This window comes from Physcomitrium patens, chromosome 4, assembly GCF_059467195.1.
Source record: "Physcomitrium patens ecotype Gransden chromosome 4, ASM5946719v1, whole genome shotgun sequence".
NCBI classification, from domain to species: Eukaryota; Viridiplantae; Streptophyta; class Bryopsida; order Funariales; family Funariaceae; genus Physcomitrium; species Physcomitrium patens.
The window spans coordinates 19,036,160-19,048,159 of NC_143413.1; the positions used below are offsets into that span (position 1 = coordinate 19,036,160).

Below are 12,000 nucleotides of genomic sequence, written 5' to 3' on the forward strand. Positions count from 1 at the left end.
TTCGAGCGTGGACTTCTTCTTGACCAATCTTTGCTTTGATCTGGGATCTTGACCTGCTTGTAACGATTGCAAGTTGGTATTGATGACCTCTTCACCTTCTACCCGTTGGGTCGAAGTTTTTGTGGTCTTTCTTTCTATTCTTTATAGCTTCACTCACTCCAGGATATTCAAAAAAAAAATTTCCATGCACTTGTTGCCAATTCCAGTCTTAGACAATTTGATACCACATATAATGTCTCTTCTATTGAGAAACTCCACTCACCTAGAAATCTGATGAGAAGTTATGTTAGAATCAAGTAAACACAATGCAAAAACATTCAAATACTCACTCTCTTGCTCTATAGCCTCCTTAATCTATCCAACCCTTAGTTGGGGAAGAATGAGCGCTTTGCCTCCAAGCTCCACTAAAAGAGTGTTGCATTGAGCCCTCACAAAGGTCAATATCCACAACAACCATGGCATCACTGAAGCTCGGCTGTCTTACCCTACAAGACACTCTCCTTGACCCACATCGCTTCTCATAGAAATGATGCATTGCCAATCTAGACTATTGCCTCTTCAACTCAGAGTCATCATTTGGGCTATCTCTAGGGTGGATTAAGGAGACGCTCCTCTCCATGTTCTCCCCTAAGGCTAACATATCACTTCACTACTCAAGTGACCTACAGTTACGGTCTCATGTGCCATAGACGCACCGCCTGAGCCAAGGTACTTAAGGTCCCCGTGACCTCCTTCACGCCCCCGCATGAAGGTTTCCTTGGGTCGAGGGAGGTGGCCTCCCATCCACTCCTTTACCACCTTGCCACTAGCCACCCTTCTGCATTGAGCAGCTCTTGGCTAGCAGTCCGTTTTCGCCTGTGCAAGGGTCTGCCTTTTCAGACACTTACAAGGGTTTGTACAAGAGACAAACATGAAGAATGTGTGGAAAAACTCAGACTGATGCTACCCAATTCACATCAAAAACGGAATTGGGGTAATTAAAGCTGGCCAGTTTTATTGACGGAACAATGCCGTTTCACAATTCAGCATACTCAACTAGGGAATGAGAACAGCATGAAAAATGAATGCCACCAGACACTTAACACAGAGAAAGAAAGCTTCACTCCAGGGATGTCAGAACAATCTATTGTCCGGAGTAAGAGGTAGAATGAAACAATATTTGTACAGATTCTATCAAAAACCAATGGAATTCTCATACTCTCACAAACTATATTCAAATGTGATCCTCATTGCCTCGCTTGTACATATGCCTGTACTGCAGGATGGGTATTCACAGACACAAGTTCCAACCTACATCTGCTGTCTTGTTACTGCAATGTGATCTATACAATCAAGTCTTATTTCCACATAGCTGCACACAGTTGTGATGTTTCACTGCTAAGTGATGGATACCTCGACTAGAACAGTTGTCATCAATGCTGCACCAGTGTCGACATCACCTGCTGGAAAGATGAACTACGAAAGGCCTCACATCGTCTGAAGAAGACACACAGAAGGAATACTTACTGGGAAGAGCAGGATCACTCACTGTAAGCTCCTCTGAGCCCGGTACATCGTTGTAAAAGTGCCGCTCGTCGGGGAAGCTGATCTCGGGCCTCGATGTGTCCATTGGACCCACCCCAATCTCTCGTAAGGTTTGCACCACTTGCCTCATGAATGGCCTCTCTTCGTTCCGGATTCTTGCACACCACAACGACAGCTCCACCAACTTCGCAAATTCTTGCGTGTCGAAATCCCCCTGTAAGTTTGGATCCGGCAGTGTCTCTAAGTTTTCAGACACCCAAGCGTCTGCAACCTGCCATTCGCCGAGTTCAGGAATTAGTTAGGACTGAAGACCACCACTTGTTGTGAGGTTTGGAAGACTTTGTGGGTAGGACCCAAGCTAAAATCAATGCTACACTTGAATAAACTTAGTGTTTATACCAGTGCGTTTTATTCTGCAAAGACGTCAACATAAATGACTTACTCTATGAACAATGCCCATTTGATTGCACCCTGTCAAAACCTCCATAAGAACGATTCCATACGCATACACATCACTTTTCGCTGTAAGCACGCCCTTCTCGTGGTACCTGCAAACCATGAATGAGGTCAGAGCAACATCAAAAATCAACTACCTGTGACCTTTATGGCAGACTCCAGCTCGCAATGCTACACTTGAATATGAGAAAAGCCCTCCAATGGCATCTAGTCCTCCACTAACTAGCATGCGGATCATCTTATCAAGATTGGAGATGTTAGCAACGAGACCTACTCTGGATCAAGGTAACCTGGAGTGCCTTTCACAATCGTTGTTATGTGGGTGGCTTCTTCCTGATCTAAGGTCCGAATTTTCGAAAGCCCAAAATCGGCCACTTTTGCAACCAGCTTGTTTGTGAGGAGAATGTTGTTGCTTTTGACATCCCTGTGAATGATGGATGGGCAGCATTTATCATGGAGATATTCAAGCCCTTCATAACATCACGACCAAGTCATCAATACACGGAAAAGATTCAAGACTTATACAGCAGAAATTGTCCTCATCACCAAAGTTACCGTCCTGGTTAACCCAGCGCTTGTAGAACAGTCTTAGTGGTGTACCTTCTGCAACTTGAAGGATGATACTTGTTCTCTGTTTCCAGGTCAGGGGGTTCTCCTTAGCGTCGTTGCCTGCAGGCAACAACCAGGACACAACAACATTAGATTGGCACCAATCCACCTTGGAAGTGACGATTCAGTGAAAATGAATGGACTTTTTCTGGCGGGTCTGATGATTCGGGCAATCACCTTGCAGCCTTTGTCGCAGGTCACCACCGCCCAGATATTCGTATACAAGTATCTGCTGGTTGTGTGAACACCTATACCCCAAAAGAGAAACCAGGTACTTGTGATGCACTGTAGATAGCAGCTCAATCTGTGAAAAACCCATTCATCCAGCTACATCATGTTAGCGAGACTGCCAGGGCTGAACAAACTTGAGAAGCAGTGGATCATCATTTTAAGAATTCCAACATGCAAAACCGACCTCATTGTAGAACTCTTGCTTGCTTTGACATGAAGTTGATGACAAGACCTTTGCCGCTATCTCCTGCCCATCTTCCAGCTTCCCGTAGAACACATCGCCGAAGCCACCCTGACCAATTTTATTCCCAAAGTTGTCTGTTGCCTGCTTGATCCTGCTCTCAGTATACAAAGTTTGCGAGAATCCAGCTGTTTTCATTTTCCGCTGGAATGCCCTATCCACAGGGTCGAGTAACCCTACAAGGACAGGCACCACCACAATTATCCACAAGATATCACAAAGTGGATACTACGGTCATAATTTGGCAGACAGTCTGAATAGCAAGAAGAAAACTGTCACTCTTGGGCAAAGTATGCGTACTTTTTCGTGCATAGAAATACCAGAACGCGACGCCCACCACAATCAGCGAAAAGAACCCACTGAGCACACCAACCACGATTGGCCACCAACTGATCGCGGTTGAGGTTTTTTCATTGCTGGTCGAGATTATGCTGCTCCACAACCTGTTTTTGGAATCGAACATATCGAGCACAACTAACTCTGCTCCACCGTCCGAGAGCAGCTTCAGAACCCAGCTCACAGTATTGTTTCCTATCGGGCTGGTACTCCAGTACACAGTATCCATTTGATTGTTTAGAATCTGAAGTTTTCCATCGTCCTTCAGCATCAACCGACAACTCGAAGGAACCAGTGATGTGTTGGAAATTACAGGTTCCCAAATCACCTGCTTCGATGTTTTATTCTCAGTATGTATCTCCAGAAACTGAAGTTTGCAATCTCTTCCGAGAGAGAGGTTAAATTTGCCGTCTCCTGTCACCAAATTCGACCCTTGATTGATATAATATTCTGCCGGCAAGTAGGGGTAATCATCGAGAGATACATTCGGTTTCCATGCGGACTCTGGTGGAAACGGGTACTGCAGGTTGAGGGTGGAGAAGTTTGAAATAGTCGGCGAAATCGAAATCTGTGATAAGTTACTTGGCATGTCAAGATTCTCCCCGTTGCCTCCATACATATTGAGTTTGCCATAGACGGCATCAAGAGCCAAAAATCGGTGTGAACTCCTTACGAATCCGTTTGAAGCTGTTTGTGAAGACCAAACTGCGGTTGTACTGGTACCATTGTACGTATAGACCACAAGGTTTCCATCGAATTGCATATCGAGTTAGCAGCCCCATGTAGATTGAGGGCCCTTGGGAACGTTCTCCGTCCAATTTGTGGTGCCAATAACCTTAGTGCCAGAATACAAATAGAGCAAGCAATCTGGCTGCATCACAAGAGAGTAATTAGAAGCAAAGAGGTAGCTGCCAGCAGGCATTTTCATGCGATTGATGGCATCCGGCCCACTGACCATAACGCTCACAGACAACACTCTTGGGGTCCATAACACACAAACTGCTAAGAAAAGTGAAATTAGAGCTACAATATAATTCATCCTGCTTCCTCCTTCCGTCTGCAGAAAAGCATGCATAAGATGACCACCGCATGCCAAGCCACCAGTGCAGTGAATGAGCGTGCGGAAGGACATAGTCTAAACTCGCAATCTCTTAGCTGATTCAGATCCAAGCGAAGTGAAACCAGCTAAATGATGAAATGAGCCAGAGTAGCTAGATCTTCACACCATGGGGAGTTATTTTTCTTTTTTTTTATCAAACTAAAGCTGGTCTGCTGACTTAGCATCAGAAGGGGGACTCATAAGTTGGATAAAGGGAGAGAGAAGTTAGCGAGGACTTGGCCATGAGGAAGTCACAGGAGTGAAAGATATGCATGGAAGAAAAAGATAAAGACGTTGGTGCTAAAGGGCGTACCCAACGATTTCCGCAAATAGATCGGCACCTCTCACTGAGAAGAGATCCATCATAATGGAATACTTTTCAACTTGGGGCACTATTGCAAATGCTAAGGTACAGGTCAGAGACGACACAAGAGCAATTCACCTGGACGTTGTCAATGAGATGGGAATGATTCAACCTGAATTCTGAAAGGGCCTAGAACACAAAAAAAACTATTGAGTGAACGACCTTGCAGTCAACCTTCATGAGTAAACCATCGACGTTTGGAGAGAGTCCATCGGTGTGCTGATTGTTCCTTCATACCCGGAATCAACGCTGCGACGTTGATGGAGTATTTTTTATTTTTTTTAGATGTGCGCAACTTTCCGCCGTGGATGTTGCAACGTACCGCATGTAAGTTAGATCGAAGTATTATATCTCAACGTTCAATTACCGACTTTATTGAAACAGCTGTACACACATAGATTCTTCATAAACAATTGGACCCGATTCCTTCATTACCTTAGTTAGTCACAAATTATTTCATCATGTGATTGGGGAGTCACTTCGGCAGCATTTGCAACCATGCAGACAAGAAAAAGTTGAGTCCTGCTACAGCGCGGCCTCAAATGTGACGGGGCATCGTTTAGCAGCGATTTGTTGCTCTCTTCTCGTTCCCCTCTTTTCCCAAGCCAGAGCGGAATGTTTTCATCGGTTTTGGACTTGGAGATAGGAAGTCGGAGACGCTGATGCGCATTGTCTCAGCTCCCAATACACGAGACGTGTTCTGAATTACTGACGAAACGGTTTGACTTATCACATAAGAACTTCCGATGCTTATAATTTTTTAGAATTGTATTGTCATGCATATAGAGCTCTCATGAGGATCCGATTACGGCAACAAGTCCACTCGCATCGTTCGCTACGATCTCTCTCTCTCCTTTTCACTTCCTTTCGTGGGTCCTATGCAGAAGAATTCAAAACTTGCATCCTCCTAAGCTCCGAAGAGGTTCTGCTAACTACTGGAGATTCCGATGATCATCGAAGAATGAACATGAACGGTTACATCTCTGCCTTCATAGATTCGACGGTGGGAGCAATTAATCCCACTTGAACCCTCATCGACATCCACAGTCTTGTTCTAAATCTATCTTCTGGTGTGGGTTTCATTCTGTTGTCATTCTGCAACACGTCGAAGTGGGTTCTGAAACTTCATTTCTACTAAACGGTTTGGTTTTCACAACTTCCGTGAACCGCGTCAAGTTGCCACGCACAGATGCGGCTCTCAAGGTGCCTGAAAGAGGAACAGTCTCAGTTATTTACGCTTAGGACAGAGTGCAAACTTCCCCATCGTGTGGACATCTCACCACATTTCCATGTAAGCTTCGTCATGTCTTTAGTAACTTGTATGTAACTAGTAAAAGATTGACTTCTCCCTTGTATAAAAGAGATTAGAGTAAGAAAGTTGAGGATTGATTTTCAGTTGTACGGACATTCATCATGCAATAAAGATTGAGTTTAGCTTGTATTGATTTGCTGTAGACTGCTGTAAAACAATAGGTTATGGGCCCAAATCAAGTTGCTGTGCTTTAGAAGCTGCATGATTTTTTCATCGATTCCTATTTCTTTGTTTTATGTAGACAGCATGAGTAATTTAGTTCTTTGCAAATTTTAAAAGGACGTAGCTTGGTTCTTGATTTTCTTGATTTTCTTGTTTTTCCATCGGTAAGATTCTTCTCTTCTTATCTTACAATACAATGTCCATCGACAAAGACCTCATTGGCAATCAACTTTTTAATGGAACTGAATTCCATATTTGGAAGTAGCAGATAAGAAATTTATTTTGTGCCGAAGGATACATTACTTAGACAGACGGCTCTGCAGAATATGATTCAGATGACAAAGATTGGAAAGAATAAGATTATAATGCTTACACATTTCTTATTTCTTCTATAGAACGAGAATCTCTAGCTCCACTTACCAGTTGCGCTACTGCACAAGAAGTTAGAGATCGTCTGCTTGAAGAGCATGAATTTAAGTCTAGTGAGAATATTTTGTTAAAGTAAAAGTAGAAAATGTTACCTTGTATAGGATATTATCTTAAGTAAGTTATTACTAGTCAAAGGTTTGACTCTTCGTATATGGTAAGGGCATCCAATGGATATAGGACGAAGTCATGGATTAAGAGTCAAAGTCAAAAGGATAAAGTATTAACAAGGGAATATTCCAAGACTAAGTATGAGTCATTAGTGTGTGTCATAGGATACCCTCGTAGTTCGTGAGATGCCAAAGGATCCTAAGAGCAAGTGTGTAAGACGTAAGAGTAATTAGTATTGGACATAGGATACTCTTCGGACTCATGAGATGCCAAAAGGATCCTAGGGCCATGTATATAAAAGTCAAAGAGTGGACATTGTCATTTAGGGCAGCAACTACCACCTATAAGTAATGGGTGTTGGAAGTGAGAGACATCTTACTCCATACTCTCTTTGTGTGTAACCTTGTTGATGCTAAGTGTTGTGTCTTCTAAGTACTTGTTTTCTTAATAGCTTATGGGCCCATTCACCTTTACTTGTGAGTTTTGAAGTACTTTGAAGTCTTTCTTATTATAAGGAATAGATCTTATGGTTATTGCTGAAGTTTGAGTTTGTTATCTTCTAATCCTTCTTATGCATCTAGTTGTTGATATAATTTTACTCTTATTTATTGTTAAGTGTACTTATAGTCTTTGTTGTTGTTAGACTCCCTATAATGATGTTTTAGAACTTTAGTATTTTATTTCTTTGGTGAGATTTATCATTGGTGTTCTAACTTTGTGCTTTCATGTATTTAACTTCTTAAGAGATTGTTCTATTTTCACAAGAAGTTTTTTTTGTGAGGTTAGAAGTATTTTGTGAGAAAAGAGGGGTGATTGAAGAATGGCAAAGCTTATACAAGAAGTTCAGATAGAATGTAAGACTTGTGAGAAGTCTTATATGTGAAGTTGAGAGTGATGCAAGAGTGAAATCACTTGTTTATTTACAAAGAGGGCATTCTGGGTTTCTATGGCAGCAACACCTTCTTGTTGATTTTGAGAGTTCTATATCTTCTTTTCTTGATTTTCTTTCACACATCCCTTCCTTAGACATGGCTTCAAGTGAGGGTGAGAGCTTGAGAGCGATTAAAAAGTTTAGGAGTGACAACTTTTACCATTGGAAGAAGAAAATGGAGCTTTTGTTGGCTTCATTGGACCTTTGGGATATTGTTGATGAAAGTGAAGACCCTCCAAGTGACAATGTTGATATCAAAGTGAAGAAGGAGTACAAACATCGTGAAAGGAAGGCTTTTGGGATGATTGCAACAAACCTTGATGATGCCAACTTTTCACATGTTATAGCTTGCAATGGACCAACAGAAGCATAGAAGACTCTTTGCAACATCTATGAGAGTAGAAACCTTGCCAACATCCTTTTGACAAGAAGGAAGTTCTTGACAATAAAGATGGAAGAAGGAAATGACCTCATGGCTCATGTTAACAAGGTAAAAGCACTTGCTAACCAATTAGCAGTTGTTGACAAACTAGTTGATGATAAGGACATTATGTTGACATTGCTCATGAGCCTTCTCGAATCCTACAACTACCTCATTGTGGCATTGGAATCCATCAAAATGAAGGAACTTACTATGAACTATGTCACGTCAAGACTTGCGCATGAAGTGACCAAGAAGAAAGAAAAGGAGCTTGTAAGTGATGATTCGGCTCTATTTTCAAGACAAAGCAAAGGTAGCTATTCTCACCAATGTGATAATTCAAAAAGCAATATGAGGAATTGCTATATTTGTGGGAAACCAGGTCATTTTGCTAGAAATTGCTACAAGGCCAAGAAAGGAGATAGGGAGAATGCAAACAATGCTAGTGATACTTTTGGTGGAGATGAGTATGCTTTCATGGCAAAGGAAGGAGCCTCCATGGCTGCCATGTCAAAGTGGATTATAGATTCAAGTGCTACTAAGCACATGATACCATACAAGTGTTCATTTGACACTTATGAAGAAATTCCAGTAACAAAAGTGTGGTTGGGAGACAATGGCATGGTACAAGCCATTGGAATTGGCTCAATTATAGTGGAGATTGTTGTGAAGGACCAAATGAAGAGGATCAGATTGAAAGAAGTCCTACATGTGCCAAAAATGAAGAAGAACCTCCTTTCGGTGAGCAAACTTATATCACATGGTTGTAAGGTTCAATTTGACATGAATGGATGTTTTTTCAAGACATTATATGGCCAACATGTTGTCAAAGGCCTTAGAGATGGAAATCTCTACTTCATCAATTACAAAAAGGTGAATGGAGTTGAAGTGGCGGCATTTGCTGATTTTCCACAAGTTCAAGACAAGTTTGGAATTTGGCATCAACGACTTGGTCATTTGAATGCCAAATGTATGAAGGAGCTTCAATCCATGGTAAGTGGCTTGGATCTTAGTCAATTTAGCCACATTGCTATGACACTTACTTGTGAAGGATATATACAAGGCAAACAAGAAAAGGCTTCATTTTCAAGTTGACTTGCAACACGTGCAACAAAATTGTTGGAGATTATGCACTCAGATGTTTGTAGACCAATGAAGACACCATCAATTGGAGGAGTAAGGTACTTTATTAGATTCATTGATGATTTCTCAAGAAAGGTGTGGATTTACATTGTTAAAGCTAAGAGTGAATGTTTCTGAAAGTTTAAAGAATTTAAGGCTCTTATAAAGAAACAATGTGAGTGCAAGATCAAAGTGTTGAGAATGGACAATGGAGGTGAATACATGTCAAAGCATTTTGATGACTTCATGAAGATTCAAGGTATTGCAAGACAAACCTCTACTCCTTACACTCCACAACAAAATGGAGTTGTTGAAAGAGCAAATTATACCATTGTGGAGATGGCAAGGAGTATGCTTCATACACAAAACCTTGGGCATGAATATTGGGCGAAAGCTATGGTAAATACAGTGTACACAAAGAATAGGTGCCTTGTAAGTGCACTTACATCAATGACTCCATAAGAAGCTTGGAGTGGGAAGAAACCTTATATTTCACACATGAGGATTTTTGGATGCATTGCTTATGCAAAGGTACCAGATTGTATGAGGTCCAAACTTGATGCAAAAGGTACAAAATATGTATTTGTTGGATATTATGAAGGTACCAAAGCATATAGGCTAATGTATTTAGAAACCAAGAAGATCATCAAAAGTTGTGATGTAGAGTTTTTGGAGCATAAGAGTGCTTTTGAGCACTTAGAAGAGTGTCCAAGTGGGAGTAAAGGTGTGTTTGTGGATACATCTTCAAGTTCAGCAAAGAAAGAAGAAGAAGAAGATGATGATGACAATGAAGATGGAGGAAATAGAAGTCAAGATCAAGTGCCAAAGAAGGTAAATCATAGTGTGCCTTCAATTGCTAGAACCAACAATGAAGACAATGAAGATATTGAAGGTGATGATGATGATGAAGAATATCAACCTTTAAGTGAGAAAAGACAAGCATTGAGGAAGAAGAAGGATGGAATGCAAGAAGAAGGGTCTTCTTCAAATGAAAGGAGATATCCTTTGAGAGAAAGAAAACCACGTGGTGAATGGTGGAAGGACAACATCTTTTCTCAAGTAAGTGAAGAACATGCCAATGTTATACTTCTTGCTGATCCGTTGAGTTTATGTGATGCAATGAAGTCCACGGATGCATTGAAGTGGGAGAATGCTATGGAAGAAGAATACAAATCACTCATGGACAATGGAACATGGGAATTGACTCAACTTCTACCAAATCGATCTTCAATTGGTTGTAAGTAGGTGTTTACAACCAAAAGGGATGCAATGGGCAATATTGTGAGATACAAGTCTAGATTGGTTGCCAAAGGCTACTCACAAGTTGCTAGTGTAGATTTTAATGAGACATTTTCTCTCTTGGCAAAATTCACCACTATTAGAACCATTGTGGCAATTGGGGCAACAATGGATTTGGAAATGCATCAAATAGATGTGAAGACGGCTTTCTTGAATGGAAGTTTGAAAGAAGACATCTATATGGATCAACCTCAAGGATTTGTTGAAGAAGGCAAACAACACCTTGTTTATAAGTTAAAGAAATCCTTGTATGGGCTAAAGCAATCACCAAGGGCATGGTACCAATGCATTGTTACATTCTTTGTGAATGAAGGATTTGTAAGGAGTGAGGCTCATCATTCCTTATATGTGATGCAATCAAATGAGTTCATATTGATTGTCATCCTTTATGTTGATGATTTGATCATCTTAACTAATACATTGAAGATGATGGATTGGTTGAAGATAAATTTAAAAAAGGAGTATGAAATGAGTGATTTGGGAGAGCTTCACTATTGTTTAAGAGTAGAGTTTGTAAGAGATCGTGCTAAGAACACCATTACAATGAGCCAAAGCAAGTACATTGAAGAAGTATTGAAACGATTCAACATGGAGCAGTGTAAGCCTATTGGAACACCATTGGAGGCAAATTTGAAGTTGATGAAGCTCACAGATGAAGAGTTTGCTGAAGTTGAAGGTCAAATACAAGGTGTTCAATACAAGGCAGTAGTAGGCTCACTTATGTATGCAATGGTTGGCACAAGGGTGGATCTTGCATATGCGGTGAGTGTTGTGAGTCAACACATGTCAAAGGCTGGACCAATCCATTGGAAAACCATCAAAAGGATCATGAAGTACTTAAAAAGTACTTTGAACTTCAAATTATGCCTTGGAGGTGATAACATTAGTTTGCATGGTTATTGTGATGCGAATTAGGCTGAAGATGCAAATGATAGAAGGTCAACAATGGGGTATGTATTCTTTGTTGGAGTGGGAGCAATTTCATGGAATTGCATGAGACAACCAACAATTGCAAGGTCAATAATGGAGGCGGAGTATATGGCAGCAAGCCATGGTGTAATGGAGGCAATATGGTTAAGACAACTTTTGGAGGACATTGGAGATGTGCAAATGGAAGCAACTCCAATGAAGTGTGACAATCAAGGATGTCTTGCATTTGCAAAGAATCCAAAGCATCATTCAAGGATCAAGCACATTGATATTCAACATTACTTTATAAGAGAGAAGATTGAAATGGAAGTGATTGATATGAAGTATTGTGCAACGGAGGACATGCTTGCTGATTTGTTGACAAAGGCATTAGTAAAGGATAGACACCACATGTTAACAAAGGCATTAGGCTTAAAAGGCATTTGA

General features: G+C 41.0%; 1 protein-coding gene across 3 annotated transcripts; it reads right to left on the reverse strand.

Moving 5' to 3' along the window:
- Window positions 1-216: 216 nt before the first annotated feature.
- On the reverse strand, window positions 217-4,586 carry LOC112281117 (putative LRR receptor-like serine/threonine-protein kinase At1g51880). 3 transcript variants are annotated; one of them, XM_024517314.3, is made up of 8 exons: window positions 3,362-4,586; window positions 3,005-3,237; window positions 2,767-2,893; window positions 2,581-2,649; window positions 2,255-2,450; window positions 1,967-2,072; window positions 1,529-1,795; window positions 217-855 (listed from the first exon to the last, which is right to left on the reverse strand). In XM_024517314.3, exons 1-8 carry the CDS (start codon window positions 4,158-4,160, stop codon window positions 838-840), a joined length of 1,815 nt encoding a protein of 604 aa, XP_024373082.1. In that variant the 5' UTR covers window positions 4,161-4,586; the 3' UTR covers window positions 217-837. The 3 variants fall into 3 exon arrangements, with proteins under 3 accessions (XP_024373082.1, XP_024373080.1, XP_024373079.1); XM_024517312.3 differs by having other exon boundaries at window positions 1,507-1,795; window positions 3,362-4,576; XM_024517311.3 differs by lacking the exon at window positions 217-855 and having other exon boundaries at window positions 969-1,795; window positions 3,362-4,576.
- Window positions 4,587-12,000: the final 7,414 nt, after the last annotated feature.

Bases quoted from the DNA above. Each gene is read 5' to 3' on its own strand.
- LOC112281117 (XM_024517311.3), bottom strand. From the start codon at position 4,160: ATGCAATTCGATGGAAACCTTGTGGTCTATACGTACAATGGTACCAGT. The intron at 2,650-2,766 runs GTGATTGCCCGA...TGTTGCCTGCAG, and splicing joins CCTGCGACAAAGGCTGCAAG to GCAACGACGCTAAGGAGAAC. The intron at 1,796-1,966 runs GTAAGTCATTTA...GGCGAATGGCAG, and splicing joins AAATGGGCATTGTTCATAGA to GTTGCAGACGCTTGGGTGTC.